The sequence below is a fragment of the Coenobita brevimanus genome, chromosome 93, assembly GCF_032717465.1.
Source record: "Coenobita brevimanus isolate Jiangsu-jjx chromosome 93, ASM3271746v2, whole genome shotgun sequence".
NCBI classification, from domain to species: Eukaryota; Metazoa; Arthropoda; class Malacostraca; order Decapoda; family Coenobitidae; genus Coenobita; species Coenobita brevimanus.
In genome coordinates, this window is record NC_137046.1 from 30,795,618 (window position 1) to 30,815,975 (window position 20,358).

Genomic DNA, 20,358 nt, shown 5'->3' on the forward strand with positions numbered 1-20,358 from the left:
TATCACTGCTAGATGAAAATCTGCACTCCTTTTGTTATCTCCATTTTTCAGCTAAAAAAAAAAATTGTTATTGCACACCTGAGCTGGTTTCTTCTGACAATGATGGTGCAACATCTGCTGTTTCTGATGGCTTAGAGGGATTAAAAAATGAGGCTCTACTCAAAGAGTTATTCCCAGGTGGTGGAGACCATTAACTCTCCATCCCTTAGCCTCAGAACCCCTTTCATCAAGCCCATCTAAGGTCTCTGTATAGGATGTGTTTCTTGCATATTGTATCCTTTTCATACTTTCTCTTAACCTAACCCTGTGTGTTTCTGGTACTTACCATAACTGTTTGGATTTGTTTAGTAGATCTAAATTGTTATAAAAGGAAAATCTAGATCTATGAGTGGGGTGCCCAGTACCAATTAGGATAAATGCCATAGGTTCTTTGCTTTTGGTATCATGCACTGAGCATGGTACGAATTATGTGCTATAATGGTCTGCATCAGAATTTCACTAACTAGCTGTAAGTGGATAAGAAAATGAAATAAATAAATCAAATGCTAGGGCAATGGCAAACTGGGGATGCATCTAGGATGTACCATGTACACTCTGTGGTTCCATACTTTTCAGGGTGCTACCCAAAAGTTCCAGTAATTTGAACAGAGGAAGCCAACCATTTGCAGTTTTGCCGTTTGCCGCTAGGAGGAGTCACCCCTTGTCATAAGTGTGGCCCCGGCCATGTCTGAGCGGACGTGTTGTTGAGCTAGCATTACTATTGTAACGTGGTGTGTAGGTGGTTTGGCAGTTTGACAATGGCGGACCAATGACACCAATGTCAAGTTGATGTTGATCGTTTTCTTCGATATCCAAGGGATTGTCCACAAGGAATTCATCCCACCCAGTCAGTCCATCAGCAGAAAGTTTTACTGTGAAGTTTTGCAGCGTCTGAGGGAGAACATCCGCCGCAAATGTCCAGAACAGCGGAAGAACAAGGACTGGGTCCTGCATCATGACAGTGCCCCTGCCCACACATCAATTGTTGTCTGGCAGTTCCTGGCTTCTGCTAACACATCAGTCATTCCCACCCACCCTATTCACCTGATATTGCTCGCTGCGACTTTTTCCTGTTTCCCAAGCTGAAATTACGACTGAAAGGGCGTCAATTTGACTCGATTGAGGAGATCCAGACAGAATCGCAGGAGGTGCTCAAGACCATGACGCCTGAAGCCTTCCGGGATGCATGGACTCATAGAAAAAACACTGGGACCACTGTATAAGGGGACTTCTTCGAAGGCGACAGTGAGAACTAGGAGGTAAGGTAACTTATTTTCCTACCATATTCAAGTTACTGGAACTTTTGGGTAGCACCTCATAACTCCCCCTCCCCAAATTGAGGCCAGAGTGGCATAGAAGATTGTAGACACAAAATGTTTGGCATGGTAATGGCAGAGGGGGTAGCAAAAATGACAACATCAAAGAAGACTGAGAGACTTAAGCTGACCACATGAGATGCAGACATCTACATAGTGGTATGACATAGACTCCTGTAAGTCCCATGAATGGAAGTTGCAGGAGAGACCTGCTGAAAGCTCATTTTGTTACCATGAAGGAAGGTACTTGTGTCTTTTGATGCATTTTACATTTAGTGGTGATAAGAAACAGTGCACCGAGTCCACAGTTTTCTTAGTCTGGGATGATTCCTTCCATCTGCTATTTCTAATGCCTGGGTGGTGTTGTAAAGTGGCTGATGCCTCATCCTGAGGATGCCTTCAAAAAGAGGGAGCATAGAGTGGGAAATATGCATGTCTAGCTTGCCTTGTATAACAAAACTAAGATTTCCGTGGCTTGATTAAATATGTGGCCCATATCACCTTGCACTCTGTTGATAGCATTCATATTTTAGTGCCTTTTTCATGTTTATGTTTCCTCCCCATCCTTTTTTATGGGGACTGGGGGATATGAGGTTTAGGATCATGATGACAGTGATGTTAAAATTCAAGACAGGATAGAACTAGCTTACTTTGTACAGTACAACAGTGATCCCTTGGTTATAGCAGTTTTTATCACTGCAAATGGAAAATCTACAATCCTGTTCTTGTGCATTTTTCAGCTCCCCATCCCGACGTTTTCTGGGCAGTGGTACGCCCGTCCCGACATTTTTGGACCTTTTTTTTTTTTGGCTCAAACATCCGCTTTTGGTGAGAAACATCAAAAATTCATAGAGAAATCGCTCACCTGAGGTTTAAAATACTCGATCTAGGTATGAGTACTTCCTTACCTGACTGGGTTTTCTAACAGGTTGGCACCAAAGAAAACGAGTTCTATGGGAGGGTAACTATTTTATCCACTCATAAACAGTATTTATTTATTTACTTGGTACGAATTTATATGTAGTACAAGAGTATATTGGTTTTCAAACAGTAATATAGGCATTATAAGCATTGTTTCACTCACTAACTCATCACCATTCATGACCTTTTTTTTCCCACATTACCTGATCATCATTTCTGACTGTTTCTTCCTCTAATACTATGTAAACTTTGTCCTCCACATTGTCATCGATTGGGGAATCACTCTGGCCCTGAATGTCTTTATTGGCCAGGTCACTGGTAACAGGTGAATTGCCGAGACAATGGCGTGCCGGGGGGGGGAGAGGTTATGCGGTGTAAGGCATTGTCTCTGCTTGGCATCTTGTAGAGGAATAGAGGAAGGTGTCCTGTGTATACGTGCCAAAAATCACTCGCGAAATCACTTGCGAAAATTGAAAATTGTGTAAATTAGGGACCTTACAATGTTGCCGCGTTAATTCACGTCGCCGGGACATGAGTGCGTTAATTCACGTCGCCGGGACGGCGCGGGTTAAAAAACATTATTATTGCATTCCTGAGTTAGTTTCTGCCAAAGAAGATGGTGCAGTATCTGTGGTTTCTGATGGCTTTGAGGGATTCAGAGATAAAGCCCTACTTGAGGAGCTAATTCCAGGTGCTGGAGACCACTGTCTCTCCACCTCCTAGCCTCAGAATCCCTTACCTCAAGCCTGTCTCAGGTATCTCTGTGTTACATGTTTCTTCCTTATTGTGCCATTTTCATAACTTTCTGTTAACCTAACCTTGCCTATTTCTGTTTCTGATACACACAATAGAAATATGTATGTATTTAGTGGGTACATAATGTTTTAAAAGGCAAAATTTGGCTGTGCAAGTGGGATGCCTGGTAGGCACCAATTAAGTTAAATCCTGTAGGTTCTGTGCTTTTGTTATTTCTCAATTTCACTAACACACTAGGCTTGGTACCAGTTATGCATGATAATCAAGGGGTCACTGTATAAGGTACTCCAGCCTACAGTTGCTGTTGTTAAATACCTGTACTGTATAGAGTATAAGTTTTTCTTTTTGAGCATACCACCTGATCTCATTTGTTTTGATGTTGCTCAGCAAAAATTAGTAAGAATTTATAAATTTATAATCAGTAACAAACTGGAACATTGGTTTTGTTATGTTTTCGTAAATTTGAAACTCTTACACAGTATGCAGTAGGAGGCAATTTGGGTATATGATGGTATGTGGCCAAAGATTTTCTGCTAGATGAAGTGTGTATGAAGCCAAAATTTAACTTCAGCAGAGAACTTGTTTGAGCAGATGCTGAATATCAAGTTGAAGTCGAGTTAAATTTAAATAAAACAGTAACCAAAATCAAGATAACTCTAGAGGTAGCCTATCTTGAATTTCATTTGACTTTTAAGCATAACTTTACATTCTCAAGCATACATCATGTTGTCTGTTTAATGTGTTTATTTCAGTAGTGTGTATAATTTCTCTCGACTGACGTGACTTTCAAACAGCCAAATTCTTCATGTGTACTGATTTTGCCATTGTATTGAAGTCATTCCCAAACCCATGTGAAAATCAAGTGAAAGTGATTTTTTTTTTTTTTTTTTTTTTTTTTTTTTTTTTACCATTAGTTTTCGCAAAAACAGACTTCGTCATCTACCCTCGAATTTCCCAGATTACAGTAGCTTTATTTCAGGCCCATATTCCTCGCAGGAGGTAATGTGGGACTGGGGATTACCTAATAGTTTATTCCTGAGTATAGAGTGAAAAGACTACTATCTGGATGAAATATATTATTTTCTGCCTGTACTTAGAGGCAGCTGTAGGTGCAGAAATGAGTGACTGTATTCTCCATCTCTTTGTATTGAACCAATGAGCTGCTATGTTGCAAGCAGTTATATACAGTCCAATCTCGCTATACAGTAGGGTTATGTCAAGTGAAAACTTATTGCATAGCAAGACCATACCAGTATATTATGAGTTCAGTGAAGTTAGGATGGGTGACCTCAACCATGAAACCAAAAATGCCCCCAAAAAACTCTGCTGCCTTCCTGAAGTTTGTCCTGGGCCAGTGTGAGTCATCATGAAGGGTCCCCCCCAAAGCTGGGGTACATTTGGAGGTTATGTAGCTTGGAGAGCGCAAGGAAGACAGTCACTGGTGACGGACATGGGAGTGAGTGGGCAAGCAATGCTAAAAGAGTTGGCACAAAGGCTTCTGCTTGCATAGTCCCAAGATGGGGGTTCTGTGCCTGTAAGCATCGGGCAGCCGTCTTGGCTTAGACGGCTGACTATTGGCTTGTGCATGTCAGTGCATCCACGCAAGATTCTCAGTGGCAGCTGTCAAAAATATCATCCTAGCAAAATCGCGACCAGTTTTTTAACGTTATTCTGAAAAAGGGTATACTGTAACTGTTTAATTATTGCTGTAGCAAAATATCACATGGTGAACTTCGTATAGTGAGACCAGATTAAATACTGTATGTATGGCATAGGGAAGGAGATGGGAAGGAAAATGTATGTGATGCTTTCTGTCATCTTGTATGCATGCCCCCGTAGGTGTGAAGGTCCTCCAAATCTCTTCACTCTTGTGAATTCTAAAAAAATGGGTTATGATGATTTTTTTTTTTTTTTAATGCGAGAAAGAAAGAACCAAAGGTCAGAGCCCACAAACTGTTCCAACCAAGAAAAAACAAAAGAATACAAAAGAGGGCCAAATTCAAGATCTGTTCATTTCGAGATGCTTGGACACACTGCTATTGAAAGACTGGAGATCATAGGAAGTAGGAAATACAGACAGAGGGAGACAGTTCCAGAGTTGACTTGTTGCACAAATGAAGGACTGGGAGTAATGGTTAACTCTTGCATTACACAGTTGGACAGAAAAGGGATTAGAGTTTGTTGCTAGATGGGTGCTATACATCCGTCGTAGAGATGGAGGGATACAAGCAGACAGTTCAGAGGAGCAGTGACCATTGAAGTAGCAATAGAAAAGAGATAAGATGCTGCATTGTGGCGAAGAGACAAAGGTTGAAGGGAGCCAGTAAGAGGAGGAGAGTTAATGAGATGAAAAGCCTTTGACTCCACCCCATTGAGAAGAGCTGTATGTGGGGAGCCTCCCCACACATGAGAGCTGTACTCTGTACAGGAGCTAATAAAACCTATGTATAACGTCAACAACTGTGCAAGGGTAAAGCAGGTGCGGAGTCGGCTTACCACACCTAATCTCTTGGAAGCAGATTTTACAAGAGATGTAATATGATCTTTCCAAGATAAGTCCCAAGAGAATGAAACCCCAAGTATATTTAAGGATGATGCAGGATTGAGCTGGGTATTATTAAACATTAGTGGGTACTCCTGTGGAAGAGTTTGTCTGGTTGATAGGTGTAAGAACTGAGTCTTTGATGCATTAAAAACAACAAGATTACTTTTACTCTAGTCAGAGATACGAGCCAAGTCAGACATTAGGTGTGCCATAGCCTCATCCCTTGTTTGTTGAAGTACTATAACTGCTGAGATGGATGTTGCTAGAATCAAATGGAAAGTTGAAGGGTGGAATCATCAGCGTATGAATAGATAGGGTTAGCTGTACAGCTTAGAAGGTCATTGATGAATGAAAGGAAGAGAGTTGGTGATAGGATAGAGCCTGTCAGAATGACCAGCTGTAGGACAACCAGAAAGGAAGCTATTGATGAAGGCACAGATAGATGGACAGAAACCGTAAGAGGGCAGTTTGGAAATTAAAGATTTATACCAGACTTTGTCAAATACCTTTGAGATGTCAAAGCAATGGCAAAGCTTTTGCCAAAGTCCCAAAAGGAGGATGACTAGGAGTCTGAAAGATAGGTGAGAAGATTGCCAGTGGAGCGTCCCTGACAGAATCCATACTGATGATCAGAAAGAATTGTGATAGGAAAGATGCTTTAAAATTTTTGTTAAAAATAGACTCGAAAACTTTTGAGACACAGGATGTTAAAGCAATTGGGCTATAGTTAGAGGGTTGGGAGTGGTCACCCTTCTCTGGGACTGACTGAATGAGAACAAACTTCCAGCAGGAGGGAAAGTACAAGTTGATAGACAATGGTGAAAGAGTTTACCTAGGCAGGATGTAAGCACAGAAGCACATTTCTAGAGGACAACAGGAGGGACCCCATCAGGCCCATATGCCTTGTTAGTACTGAGGCCAGTGATGGCAGAGAATACATCTTTTGAAGAAATTTTAATGTCAGCCATGAAGAAGTCAGAGAGGGGAAGTGATGGAGGAACAGCACTGGAACTGTCTAACATGGAATTGGAGAAGAAAGTCTGAGCAAAGAGATCTGCTTTATCCATCCATCCATCATCCAATCCTACGTTGCCCCATGAGGAGCAAAGGAGCCCGGGGTTAGGCAAGTTGGTCCTGACATTTAAGATGAGAGTGACCAGCCTTATTCATCCCTGAATGGCATAACATGAGCAATAAACCCACCCATAGTATAAACCTACACAGGCTCAATCTGACTGGAGCACCTTAATTACCCACTAAACCACCAGGCGCAATAATTTGGTTATATGGTTACCATCCAGAATAGTAAATGGTTACCTGGTGTACAGGAAACCATTTGGTTTGTCACTTAGTGTAGAGTCACCCATAGGCAGAAGGAAGAGGAAAGAATGAAAAAAAGAAAGATGGAAGAGGAATGAAGGAAGAGACGAAAGGGCAGACACCCAGTGCAGTACTGCATTGAGTGAGTGGATGGTGAGCACCCCCACCTACCACTGTCTGCTTTATCAGTAGAAGAAATAGCTACAGAGCCATCAGAGCAAAAAAGAGGAGGGCAGGATGATGGAATAAAGCTGTTAGAAAGGTTTTTGGCAAGGTACCAAAAGGAGTGGGGAGAATTCAAATTGGAGAGTTCAGAGCATTTAGTACGGATGAAAGTATTTTTAGCAGAGCGAAGAATGGACTTTGTATGATTCCTAGCAGAAACATAAAAAAGATGCAATTTAGGGGTGGGTTGGCTCCGGTACCTTTTATAGACCCTGTCCTTGTTGTGGACAGCAGTAGAACAAGCATGATTAAACCAAGGCTTTCTTGCATTAGTCAAAGAATATGAGAAAGAAATGTATGCTTCCATGCCCAAGAGAATAACCTCCGTAATGTGCTTGGCACACTCAGATGGCTCCTGGCCATGGAAGCAATAATCATTCCAGGGAAAATCAGTGAAGTACTGCCTGAGGGCCTCCCAATCAGCAGCTCCAAAGTACCACAAATAACGTTTCTTTGGAGGATCCATAGGCCATACTGGAACTGTAGGACAGTTTAAGGTAATAAGGTTGTGATCAGAGGAACCCAGGAGAGAAGAAAGATTACCAGTGTAAGCAGAAGGATTAGTTTTAAGGAAGAGGTCAAGTATATTGGAACTCTCTCCAAGTCGGTCAGGGATACAGGTAGGGTGCTGTTCAAGCTGCTCTAGGTCATTAAGGATAGAAAAGATGTAGTGTGGGGTGATATATCCTCCTCCACCTTTTTAACACCATGTTCTCTCATGGGAACTACCCAAGGAATGGTCAGGACAAAATTTCCCTTAGGCTACTTTGACACTCTCTCTCTCTCTCTCTCTCTCTCTGTCTTTATATTTTTCTGCGATTATCTCCTTCCCTTTCTGCCATTACCCTCAATGGGATGACACAAATGTATTAATGTATATCTTTGTCTTTTTTGCCTACAGGACCCATAGTCTCTGCCCTGACTAACAAGTTTGGATGTCGGTCTGTGTGTATCGTGGGAGCTGTCATTGCTACCATTGCCTACCTTATCACCATATTTGCCAACTCTATTGAGTATCTTATGATATTCCAGGGAGTCATTGGAGGTAAGAAAAATTGTGAAGGAAATCAAAACTTCCTCTTGCAAAGTATGTCATGTGAGGAGCTTCAGAGGGCCAAGAAAGTGAATGTTAAATCATGTCTGAGTTGATGGAAGATAGCATTTCATAGTGCTTTCTTGGGCTGAGAGTTAAGAGGGCCATAGTTCAAATCTGGAATTTCAAAAAACACATTTGAAAATATATTCAGCCTGTAGAGTGTGCGCTTGCCTGCAAGAGGAGCCTCCCCAGTGGGGAAAAAAGACTCATAATGAACTTCCACTTATTTCATGTTTTGTAGCATTGCAGTGGTAGCTCTACAGGTGTATATGCAAGGCATGTGGCTGAAAAGTAAAACTTTGCCCTAATTAAAGAAGCACCAGTCTTTTGGTTTCATAAAAGTAAATACTGTATACAGTAATTATTTTACTGATGCTATCAAAACAAAAGTCTCCCTGTGACTTATGCCCTCATTGCACTGACAGTGTTACTTATTTACTAAACTAAAATCTTGTTTTTAGTTCATCAGAATTTCAGAAGGAATTAATTAAAATTTTTATTTAAGTATTGGAATTTATATTCATGCTGGAAGACTTTTGTAAATATGCTGATGTAAAGATATTATACTCATTTTTTTTTTAATTGAGGCAAAGATGCACTTGACAGGTTGGTGATGATTTGCTGAATGCAACATTACTTCATAATCTCTTTACTAGTTAGCGTTATTAATTGACAACTTATATCTGAGGGGGAAATTTGGGTTAGTAAATGTTATTCAGACATGTTGTATTCAGCTAATCATCACCAACCTGTCAAGTGCATCTTTGCCCCAGCAAAAAAAAAAAAAAAAATGAGTATAGGATGTTTTTGCAAACAGTTTCTTTAATTAGGCCATGGTCTACAGTATTGGTTTATATGGCATTGGTCTTTGGAGCATTGATAGGGTAACTAGTTTTCAGTTAATTGCAGCTTGTATTTTAACTTGTCTTTGTGTTACTGGCCTTAACAGCACATGGCTGTGGGTTTATTACAACAGACCAGACTTCCATATTCATATACTGTACAGGACAATCAGTTTATTGATATAGCTATAGTATTAGATTCTGCTATATCAAGTTATGTTTGGTGAGAAAACAGAATGTGTTCAATTGTTAGGTATATTTGACTGTTGGGCAACTCAGTAATAGTCTCTTTGTTTGTATTCAGTAATAGGTTCCAATACTTCACTCTAGAAACTGTAAACTAGACTGTTTAACTTAGCCAGCACATCAGATACTAGTGAGGTAAGGAACACAAGCACTGCTCAGTATTGTTAATGGTGCAGCATCCTTTGCTTATTACTCATACTGTTCCTGTAGTACTGATAACCTTGACAGCGTAATGATATTTTTGCACTTGCATTTGTGTAGGTAGGGATATTGTTTTACCAATATCTGTGTGTGTGTGTGTATTTGCCTATTTGTAGTATACAGGAATTGAGCTAAGCTCATGTTGTCCTGTCTCCATATCTACATTTATCCAATCTAGTTATAAACATGAATGTTCTATGCCTGCACCACCTCCTCATCTAAGTGTGTGTGTGTGTGTGTGTGTTCTTACCTAATTGTTCTTACCTAATTGTATCTTTCCAGGAATGAGTCAAACTCGTACTGTCCCGTGTCTTAAACCATATTTATCGTACATATCCTTAAATTTGTGAATTGTTTTGGCACACACTATTTCATTCGGTAGTGCATTCCATTGATCAATTGCTCTGTTTGGGAAACTGAATTTCCTTACGTCTTTATCACATCTCTTCTTATGCAGTGTTTTGCAGTGTCCTCTTGCTGATGCTTCTCCATATGTTCAGTAATCATTTATGTCTATTTTCTCCTTTCCTGATTTGCACTTATATAGCATTATCATGTCACCTCTTTCCTTCTCTCCTGTAGTGTTGGTAGATTCAGTTTATGTAGTCTTTCTTCGTAGCTTAGGTCCCTTAAGCTTGGTATCCATCTTGCAGCGGCCCTTTGAACTTTTTCAATCTTGTCTATATGCTTTTTGAGATGAGGACTCCAGACTCCTGATGCATATTCCAGGGTTGGTCTAATGAATGATGTTGTTATCCTTCTTAGCATGTCTTCATTTATGTATGTGAATGCTATTCTCATATTTGCAAGCAGTGTATACATGTTCCGTACCTTCTCGCTGATGTGGTCAGCCGGAGATAGTCTGTTATTGATAATCACACCTAGGTCTTTCTCTCTTTCTGATGTGTATAGGGTTTTATTTCCTAACCTATGATCCCAATCAGGTCTTTTTCCACTTTTACCAAACTTGATTACATGACACTTGTCCACATTGAATTCCATTTGCCATGTACTACTCCATTCATGAAGTTTATTTAATTCTTCTTGTGGCTCTTTACAAGAGTCTGTGTTAGTAATTCTCCTTTGTATTTTTGCATCATCTGCAAACATATTCAGATAGCTCTCATTTCCAGTGTTACTGTTTATATCATTTATATACACTAAAAACATGATTGGTGCCAGCACTGAACCCTGTGGTACTCCACTAGTCACTTCTTTCCATGATGAGTAGTTTCCTCTTAGTACTGTCCTCATTTCTCTTTTTATGAGAAAGTCTTGCATCCAACAAAACAGTTTGCCTTGAATTCCTCCTTGATGGTACAGTTTCCATAAAAGTCTTTGGTGTGGTAATGTGTCAAAAGCTTTCTTGAAATCTAAATAGATACTGTCCACCCATCCTTCCCTTTCCTGTATTGTGTTTGTTACTCTGTCATAGTAGCTCAACAGATTATTAACACATGATTTTCCTTTTCTGAAACCAAACTGTCTTTCTGTTATCATACTGTGTTCTTCTAGATGATTTACCCAAGCTTTTCTGATAAGTTTTTCTAATACCTTGCTTACAACACTGGTCAGTGATACTGGTAGGTAGTTGAGTGGATTTTGTCTATTTCCTTTCTTGAATAAGGGGACAATATTTGCTTTTTTCCAAATATCAGGTAGTTTACCTTGACTCAAGGATTTCTTGAAAATTAAAAATAATGGTTTACTTAACTCCTTTGCACATTCTCATAATACCCAACATGAAATTTCTTCAGGACCACTTGCTTTTCCTCTGTCTAATCTACTTAACTCCTCCTGTATTACTTTTTCTGCTATTTGTATATCTGGTAGTATGTGTGGACATGCGTGTTCCACATAGTCCCTCTCAAAATTTTTTTCTTCTGTAAAAACTAATTGGAAATTATTATTTAGTGCTTCACAAATATCTTTCTCTTGTGTATAAGTGATTCCCTCGTCCGTAATGGATTGTATTATATCTTTTACTTTGGTTTTGCTTCTGATATAGTTGTAAAACAGCTTTGGTTGATCACTACTTTTATTTATTATATCCTCCTCAAACTGTTTTTGGGCTTCCCTCCTTATTCTTGTATAGTCGTTTCTTGCCTGTTTGTAATTATTATACGCCCTTTCACTATTGTGTCTTCTGTATCTATTCCACAACAAATCTCTTCTTTCTTTTGATTTTTTACATTCTGTATTGAACCATTTCTGTATTTTCTTATCTGCTTCTTTGTGCTGTGGGATGTACTTCTGGACTCCTATTTCATAAAATTCACAAAATTTTTTATATACAGCATTTAAATCTTGTCCTCTAAGCTCATTTTCCCAATCAGCTTCTAAGAAATACTTCTTTAGGTGTGTATGTATTTACCTATTTGTATTTACCTATTTGTAGTATACAGGAACTGAGCAATGCTCGTGTTGTCCTGTCTCCATATCCACATTTATCAAGTCTACCTTTACACACATGAATGTTTTTCTCATGCACCACCTCTTTGTCTAAGTCGTTCCAAATATTTAAGTATTTACCTAATATACCTAATTGTGATAAACATGGAATGTACTATGCTCGTGGGTTTCCGTCGCTGTTTCTCAATAAGTCGAATTTAGCTTTAAACTCGTTTAAGTTTTTAGACTGGACGATCTCTTTGTCCAGGCTATTCCATAAGTCTATACTTCTGTAAGGAAAGCTATATTTCTTGATATCCTTCAAGCAGCTTGACTTTTTCAATTTCATTCCGTGTCTTCTTGTTGCTCTCTTATCCCATACAAACAGATCTTTGTCAATTTTATCTACTCCCACCATGGTCCTGAACACCGCAATCATGTCTCCCCTCTTTCTCCTTTCCTCTAACGAAGGCAAATCCAGTTTTTCCAGCCTCTCTCTGTATGACAGGTCTGTCAGACTGGGGACCATCTTGGTTGCTGTTCTTTGTATTCTCTCAATCTTGTTTATATCTTTCTTTTTGTGTGGGGACCACACTACCGCTGCATATTCTAACCTGGGGCGGATCATGGCCACTATAAATTTTTTCATCATTTCCTCATCCATGTAATGAAATGCTACTCTTATGTTAGTCAAGAGTTTATAAGTCTCTCCAACTATCTTGTTAATGTGCTTTTCTGGTGACAAACTATCTTGGACCAGCACTCCCAAATCTTTCTCTTCTCTCCTTTTTGTGATTAATTCATTACCCAAAAAATTTTTCAGTGATGGTCTCCTGGTACTTTTACCCATTTCCAATATTTTACATTTCTTTACATTAAATTTCATTTCCCACGTCCGGCTCCAATTGTGTATCCTATCCAAATCCTCCTGCAGTTTTTTACAATCCTTCTCAACCTCTATCTTCCTCAAGATCTTCACATCATCAGCAAACAGACTTGCATAACTGTTCAGTCCATCTACCATATCATTTACGTAAATCAGGAACATTACTGGCGCCAACACTGAGCCTTGAGGGACTCCACTTGTTACTTCCCTCCATCCAGACATCTTTTCCTTTATTACTGTCCTCATTTGTCTGTCTCTCAAAAAGTCTCTCATCCATTCCAGAAGTTTCCCCTTTAGTCCTCCTTTATATTCTAGTTTCCACATTAGTCTCTTATGAGGTACCTTGTCAAAGACCTTCTCTAAGTCTAAGTACACACAATCCACCCAACCATCTCTCTCCTGTACCACATCAATTGCTCTTGAGTAAAAGCTCAACAAGTTAGAAACACATGACCTTCCACTTCTGAATCCAAACTGACATTCAGCCAAAATATTCGTCTCTTCCAGATATTTTATCCATCTGTCTTTCAGGATTCTCTCACACAATTTTGCGACCATGCTGGTTAGAGACACTGGTCTATAATTCAGGGGTTCTTCCCTGTTTCCTCCCTTGTAAATTGGTACCACATTTGCCCTCTTCCATTCTTTTGGCACTTTCCCCTCTTCCAGTGAGCATACAATTAAGCTGTGAATTTTATCCGCCAGTTGTTCTCTGCATTCCTTCAGTAAATTAGAAATTCCATCAGGTCCTGGGGCTTTCCTTACATCTTGAGTTTCCAGTAATTTATACACTTCCTGTACCTCCACTTTTATATCTTTCATCACCGGAACATTTCTAATCACTCCCTCCCCTTCCACAAGCTCCTTTTTTTTAGTGAAAACTGACTGAAAACGTTTGTTCATTATTTCTGCTTGCATTGCCACATCCTTAAAGACCTCTTCTTCTACATTCAGTTTGGTGATTCCTTGCTTTTGTTTCAGTTTGCCATTAACAAATCTATAAAACAGTTTGGGTTCATCCTTGCATTTGTCAATTATACCTTTTTCAAAATTCCTTTCTTCTTCTCTACATATTCTTGTGTATTCATTTCTTGTTCTTTTATATTCTTCCTTTGTTCTGTCGTTACCTCTCTTTCTCCAATTGTTCCATGCCTTATCTCTCTCTTTTTTTGCTGTCATACACCTTCTATTAAACCACTCCTTTTTCCTGTTTTCTTTCCCTCTTACTCTTGGTACAAATTTTTCCACTCCCAAATTATAGAGGTCTAGAAAGATATCCCACTTCCTCTGTATCTCTCTTGTTTCTCTGAATTTTCTCCAATCTGCATTTTCAAAAAAGTTTCTCAATCCTGTAAAATTTGCTTTCCCAAAGTTGTATCTTCCCTGTCTATGAAGCTCATCTCTTGGCTCGACGTTTCCTATTAACATCTGGAACTCAATGACCACGTGATCACTTTTTCCCAAAGAACAGAGATATTCCAATGATTCTATTACATCGGGTTCTTTGATGAACAGTAAATCTAACCTTGCTGGTGTGTCCTCACCTCAAAACCGTGTCTCTTCTTTGACCCATTGCGTCATCACATTATTCATTATTATATTTAATAACATAGTGCCCCACAAATCCTCGCCGCCTCCCGTGTACCATTCCTCCCAGTTCACCTCTTTACAATTAAAGTCACCCACCAAAATTATATTATTGCTTTTCTCAATTATTTTTTGCAAGTAGCTAGCCATATCTGACAACATCTCATGGTATTCGTCATCCTTCCATGCTCTCGTCTTTGGGGGAACATACACTACCGCCATATCTCTCTTAACATTCTCTCCAGTTTCTAATTTCATATGTATCACTTCAGCCCTGCCTTCTCCCATTTCCACAGTATCTACATTTATGTTGTTCTTCACTGCTATCATCACTCCTCCTCCCTTTTTTTCTTTTCTGTCTTTTCTCCACAGTTTGTATTTACCATCTCACAAATGAACATCAATATCTTCTCTTAATTTGGTCTCTACAAAGCACATGACATCAGGTTTATGTTCTCTCAAGAAATCATTAATTTCGATCCTTGTCGATATGAAACCATCAACATTAGTATATATCACCTTCAAATTATTTTTGACATTATTAATAACCTCTTCTCTCCTACACTCTGTCCGTACCACTTCCTCAACTTCTGATCTTTCACAACCATCCCCCTTAGTTTCCTTCACTTCTATTTCCTTAAATACCATTTCCTTACTTTCATATCCAATACTCTCCAAAAAAAAGTATTACATTCTTCCTCTGTCCTCTTATCATTTTTTTCCTTTACTTCTTCCTTTAATGATTTTAAAACTTCTCTTTCTTCTTCATTCAGGTCTTTTCTTATTATAATATTTTCCATCCCCGCCTCTTTGCTTAATTTTCAGGTCACTTTAAGTATCTCATTTATTACACTTTCTGATGTAAACTTGACTCTCATTGGTCTTGTTTCCCCTATCTTGTAAGGCCCTATCCTCCTTACTTCCTCAATTTCTTTTACCCACTTGTCTCCTTCGGGGTCAATCTTGCCTAATATTCCTCTCACCAGGTTCGTGTCTCTCTCGAGTCTTACAAACCTAACCTTTTCTTCCTCTTCCCTGTTTCCAAATACTACCACACATCTGTTCCTTTCTACAGTTTCTCTCACTGTTTTCTCTTTTTTCTTCAGTATTTTCACTACATTTTCTTCCATTTCTTTCTTGTTCATTTCCCTTTCTTCCTGGATGATCTCTCTTAAGCTGACCACTTCTTTCTGTTCTTCTTCTACGTGTGCCCACTTTGCCTTATGTTCTTCTAATACATTACTCACCTTCTCCGTTTTATTAGTACTCTCTTCTAGTTTCCTCCTCAGTTCAACATTTTCCCGCTTCAAATTCCTAATCTCTTCATTGGCTGTTTCATTGGACTGGATCAGACTCTGTATGGTAGTTTTTGTATTTACTGACACATCCTTTATCACTAGATTCTCTACTTTCTTTTCGAGTTCACTAATCCTCATAATTAATGTTTTAACCAGGTCCATGACATTGGTATTAGCATCAAATCCTTGAAATTCTAGTCCCTCGTTGTTTATATTTTCGGCCATGTTTGATGTTGGTTAAATACCAAAACAGCTGTTACCGAAAAAAAAACTACAAACATTCATGTACAATCTAGTCAATAAATCTTTACCTTTTTGGTAGTCTATTAACTTTCATTATTTTTAATTTAAAACAAGACCTTAGGAGACAGGACAGACGAAATTCCTGAAACTACTTAAGGTTAGCAGCGATGGCTGGGACGTCTGCTCTCTCCGGCTGTTCATTCGTGTGTGTGTGTGTGTGTGTGTTCTTACCTAATTGTATCTAGGAATGAGTCAAGCTCATACTGTCCTGTGTATTAAACCATTTTTATGATACATATCCTTAAATTTATGAATTGTTTTGGCACAAACTATTTCATTCGGTAGTGCATTCCACTGATCAGTTGCCCTATTTGGGAAACTGAATTTCCTTACGCCTTTATCACCTCTCTTTTTATGCAGTTTTTTGCAGTGTCCTCTTGCTGTTGCATCCCAATAGGCTACATACTGATTTATGTTAATTTTCTCTTTCCCTGAGATGCATTTATATAGTATAATCATGTCTTCTCTTTTCCTTCTCTCCTGTAGTGTTGGCAGATTCAGTTTTTCTAGTCTTTCTTCATAGCTTAGATCCCATTAGTTTAGTACCAATCTAGTAGTGGCCCTTTGAACTTTTTCAGTCTTATCTGTGTGTTTCTTGAGGATTCCAGGCTAATGATGCATACCCCAGGGTTGGTCAGATGAATGATGTTATTATCTTTCTCAGCATGACGTCATTTATGTATGTGAATGCTATTCTTATATTAGCAAGCAGTGTATTCATGTTCCATACCTTCTCACTGATGTGGTCAGCTGGAGATAGTCTGTTACAGATAATCACTTCTAGGGCCGGATTAAGTCTGTTACAGATAATCACTTCTAGGGCCGGATTAACCATGAGGCACTTGAGGCACTGGCCTCAGGCCCCCAGACTCTAAGGGGCCCCCAGATTCTAGGGATAAATATAGTTAACTATACAGTATATGCCATCAATATTTGATGATATCATTGAAGAATTTTCTAGAAAGAAAGCTAGAAAAGTGTTTAAGTTACCAATAGTTGTGGACTTTGTTTTTTTTAATAAACAGCAGTAATAAACAATTTATTTATTTTTTGTTCTTGTTATTTACATATACATTTAGGGTTGGTTGAATTTTGATATCATTGAAGAACTTTCTAGAAAGAAAGAAAAGTATTTTAGTTACCAAGAGTTGTGGACTTTGTTTTTTTAATAAACAATAGTAACAAGCAATTTATTTATTTTTTGTTCTTGTTACTTACAGTACATATACATTTAGAGGTGGAGGCCCCCAAGCTGATCTGTGCCTCATGCCCCTGTTCAACTTAATCCAGCCCTGATCACTCCTATGGTCCTTCCAATTTATCCAGATGGTTTGGGCGTTGTCCCTCACGGGAGTTCCCCTTCGAGCAATGCTGCCGAATCTGTACCAAAACACACCTCTCTGTCTCATGTCATCTATTTACTACTTCTAAATATTTTTTTACAGTATATATATATATATATATAAAATTCTCAAATATGGCTATATAGTATAAGAAAATGCCTATTGTTTTTAATAATAACAATGACTTTTTATAAATACCTCAACACTTGGCAACGTTGCTTTCCAACGTTGTCGCGCTTGTAGGTGAGTCAGTGAGGGTAGGTCAGGTGTCAATCCGCAGGTCACTTTCTCTGACTGCCATTGAAAGATAAGCTCCTACCCCTATTACTCGCCCTCGTCTGCTCCACAGTGGAGAAAAAGAACTTATTTACAACGTAAATAAGTATTTTTTAGAAGAGACGGCAAACAAGGGACCTATAATTGATCCCTCAAAAGCTGTTGCTCGAACAGCAAAGGCCACCAATGTGAGTGAAGTAACAGTCAGACGAATTTGCTCTTCCATCAATCAAGCCTGCATTACACAAAAGTTACCAGAACAAATTATAATAATTCATAAAACCGTATAGACTTTTAATAGAAATAAATAACCATAAACTGTAGATTTTATATGGAGAGAGAGAGAGAGAGAGAGAGAGACAGACAGACAGACAGACAGACAGACGAAGTCAGGAGGCTTTTCCTCAAATTCTAATAATTCATAAAACCGTATAGACTTTTTATAGAAATAAATCTCCATAAAATGTTGATTTTATATGCAGAGAGAGAGAGAGAGAGAGAGAGAGAGAGAGAGAGAGAGAGAGAGAAAGAGAGAGGGAGAGAGAGAGAGAGAGCTGGGAGTGAGGGTTAACCCTTGTCTGTAATCTGATAATTGGCCCAGTAGAAACTGTGGCAACGTCGCACGTAGGGGAAGTCCCGTGAGGGACAACGCCTAAACGATCTGGATAAATTGGAAGGACCATAGGTCCTTCCATCTTTCTGATATGTGTAGGATTTTACTTCCTAACTTACAATCCCAACCTGGTTTTTTTCCACTTTTACGATACTTAATTACATGACACTTGTCCACATTGAATTCCATTTGCCATGTATAACTCCATTCATGAAGTGTATTTAATTCTTCTTGTAGCTCTCTACAAGAGTCTGTGTTAGTAATTCACCTTTGTATTTTTGCATCTTCAGCAAACATATTGAGATAGCTGTCATTTCCATTGTTACTATCTGTGTCATTTATATGCACGAAAAACATAATTGGTGCCAGCACTGAGCCCTGTGGAATTCCGTTAGTCACTTCCCTCCATGGTGATTAATTTCCCTTTAGTACTGTTCTCATTTCCCATTTTCTGAGAAATTCTTGCATTCAACAGTACAGTTTTCCTCAGATTCCTCCTTGATAATACAGTTTCCATAAAAGTCTTTGGTGCGGTACTCTGTCAAATGCTTTCTTGAAATCTAGATAGGTACCGTCCACCCAGCCTTCTCTCTTCTATAATGTTTCTGCAACTCTATCCTAGGAGCTTAATAGATTAGTAACACATGATTTTCCCTTCCTGAAACCAAACTGCCTTTCTGTTATCATATTTTGCCCTTCTAGATGGTTTACCCAAACTTTTCTTATCAGCTTTTCCAGTATCTTACAACATTGGTTAGTGATACTGGTGGGTAGTTGAGTGGATTTTGTCTGTTCCCTTTCTGGAATATGGGAACAATGTTTGCATTCTTCCAAGTATTTGTTGGGTAGTTGAGTGGATTTTGTCTATTCCCTTTTTTGAATATGGGAACAATGTTTGCATTCTTCCAAGTATCAGGTAGTTTACCTCGACCAAAGGATTTCTTGAATATTAAATACAGTATATTGGTGTACTTACATCTTTTGTACATTCATGTAGCACCCAACATGAAATTTCATCAGGACCATTTGCATTTCCCTTGTCTGATGTACTTAACTCCTTCCGTATTTCTTTTTCTGATATTTGTATATTTGGTATTATGTGTGGGCATGCATGTTGCATATCATCTCACTCAAAATTATTTTCTTCCGTAAAAACCGATTGGAAGTATAAAGTGCTTCACAAATATCTTTCTCTCGCGTATAGATGATCTCCTCGTCCGTAATGGATTGTATTTTATCTTTAACTTTGATTTTGCTTCAGATGTAACTGTAAAATAGCTTTGATGGATGACAACTTTTAATTATAATGTCTTCCTCAAACTGTGTTTGGGCTTCTTTCCTTACTCTTGTATAATCGTTTCTTGCCTGTTTATAGCTGTTATATGCGCTCTCACTGTGTCTTCTGTATCTGTTGCACAACAAGTCTCATTTTCCTTTTGATTTTGTATTCATTTATTCATTCATCATCCAATTCTGCATTGCCCCATGAGGAGTGTTGGAGCCTAGGGCTAGGCAAGTTGGTGTTGATGTTTAAGATGAGAGTGACCAGCCTCACTCATCCCTGAGTGGCATTATTTGAGCAGTAAACCCCAACCATCCCTTGGATATAAACCTTCACCGGCTCAGTCCGACTGGAGTGCCATAATTACCCACTAAACCACCAGGTGCCAAAATTTCATAATATGGTTACCACCCAGCATAGTAAATGTTTTCCTGGTGTACAGGAGACCATTTGGCTTGTCACTCAGTGTAGAGTCACCCACAGGCAGAAGGAAGAGGAAAGAATGAAGAAAAGCAAGACAGAATTTTCTACAAGGTGTTCCTGCCCTAAAGCAGTTTGCTGTAGTGCGATATTGCTATAACGCGGCACGATTTTGCAGAAGGAAATAGACATTCTAAATCGGGTGCTGTCAGCGTAACGCGGTAATTTGAACCGGGCGGGCTGTGATGCGGTGGATTTTAATATGTGCCCTCCTCCTTTACCTTATCTGTGGCAATGTGTTTCTGCTCTTCTCCTCACATAAGGTACAGTTCAATAAATAAAGAAGTCTTGTATTGACCTAATGTGTTTTTTATTACCATATTAATGCTTTGAGGAGGTTTAAATTGGGGGGTAATTTTGCACCACAAAGGGGGGAAAAGTGGACTCTAGGT

The 20,358-nt window shown here is 39.0% G+C and overlaps 1 protein-coding gene across 5 annotated transcripts in view; it reads left to right on the forward strand.

The window, feature by feature from the left end:
- The window catches only part of LOC145412565 (putative monocarboxylate transporter 5), a 473,562-nt gene that overhangs the window by 140,541 nt on the left and 312,663 nt on the right, over nt 1–20,358 (forward strand). For all 5 annotated transcript variants that reach the window (XM_080282467.1, XM_080282468.1, XM_080282469.1 and 2 more), the window contains one exon: nt 8,024–8,167. In XM_080282467.1, coding sequence (XP_080138593.1) covers nt 8,024–8,167 — 144 coding nt within the window. The remainder of the gene's footprint in view (nt 1–8,023; nt 8,168–20,358) is intronic.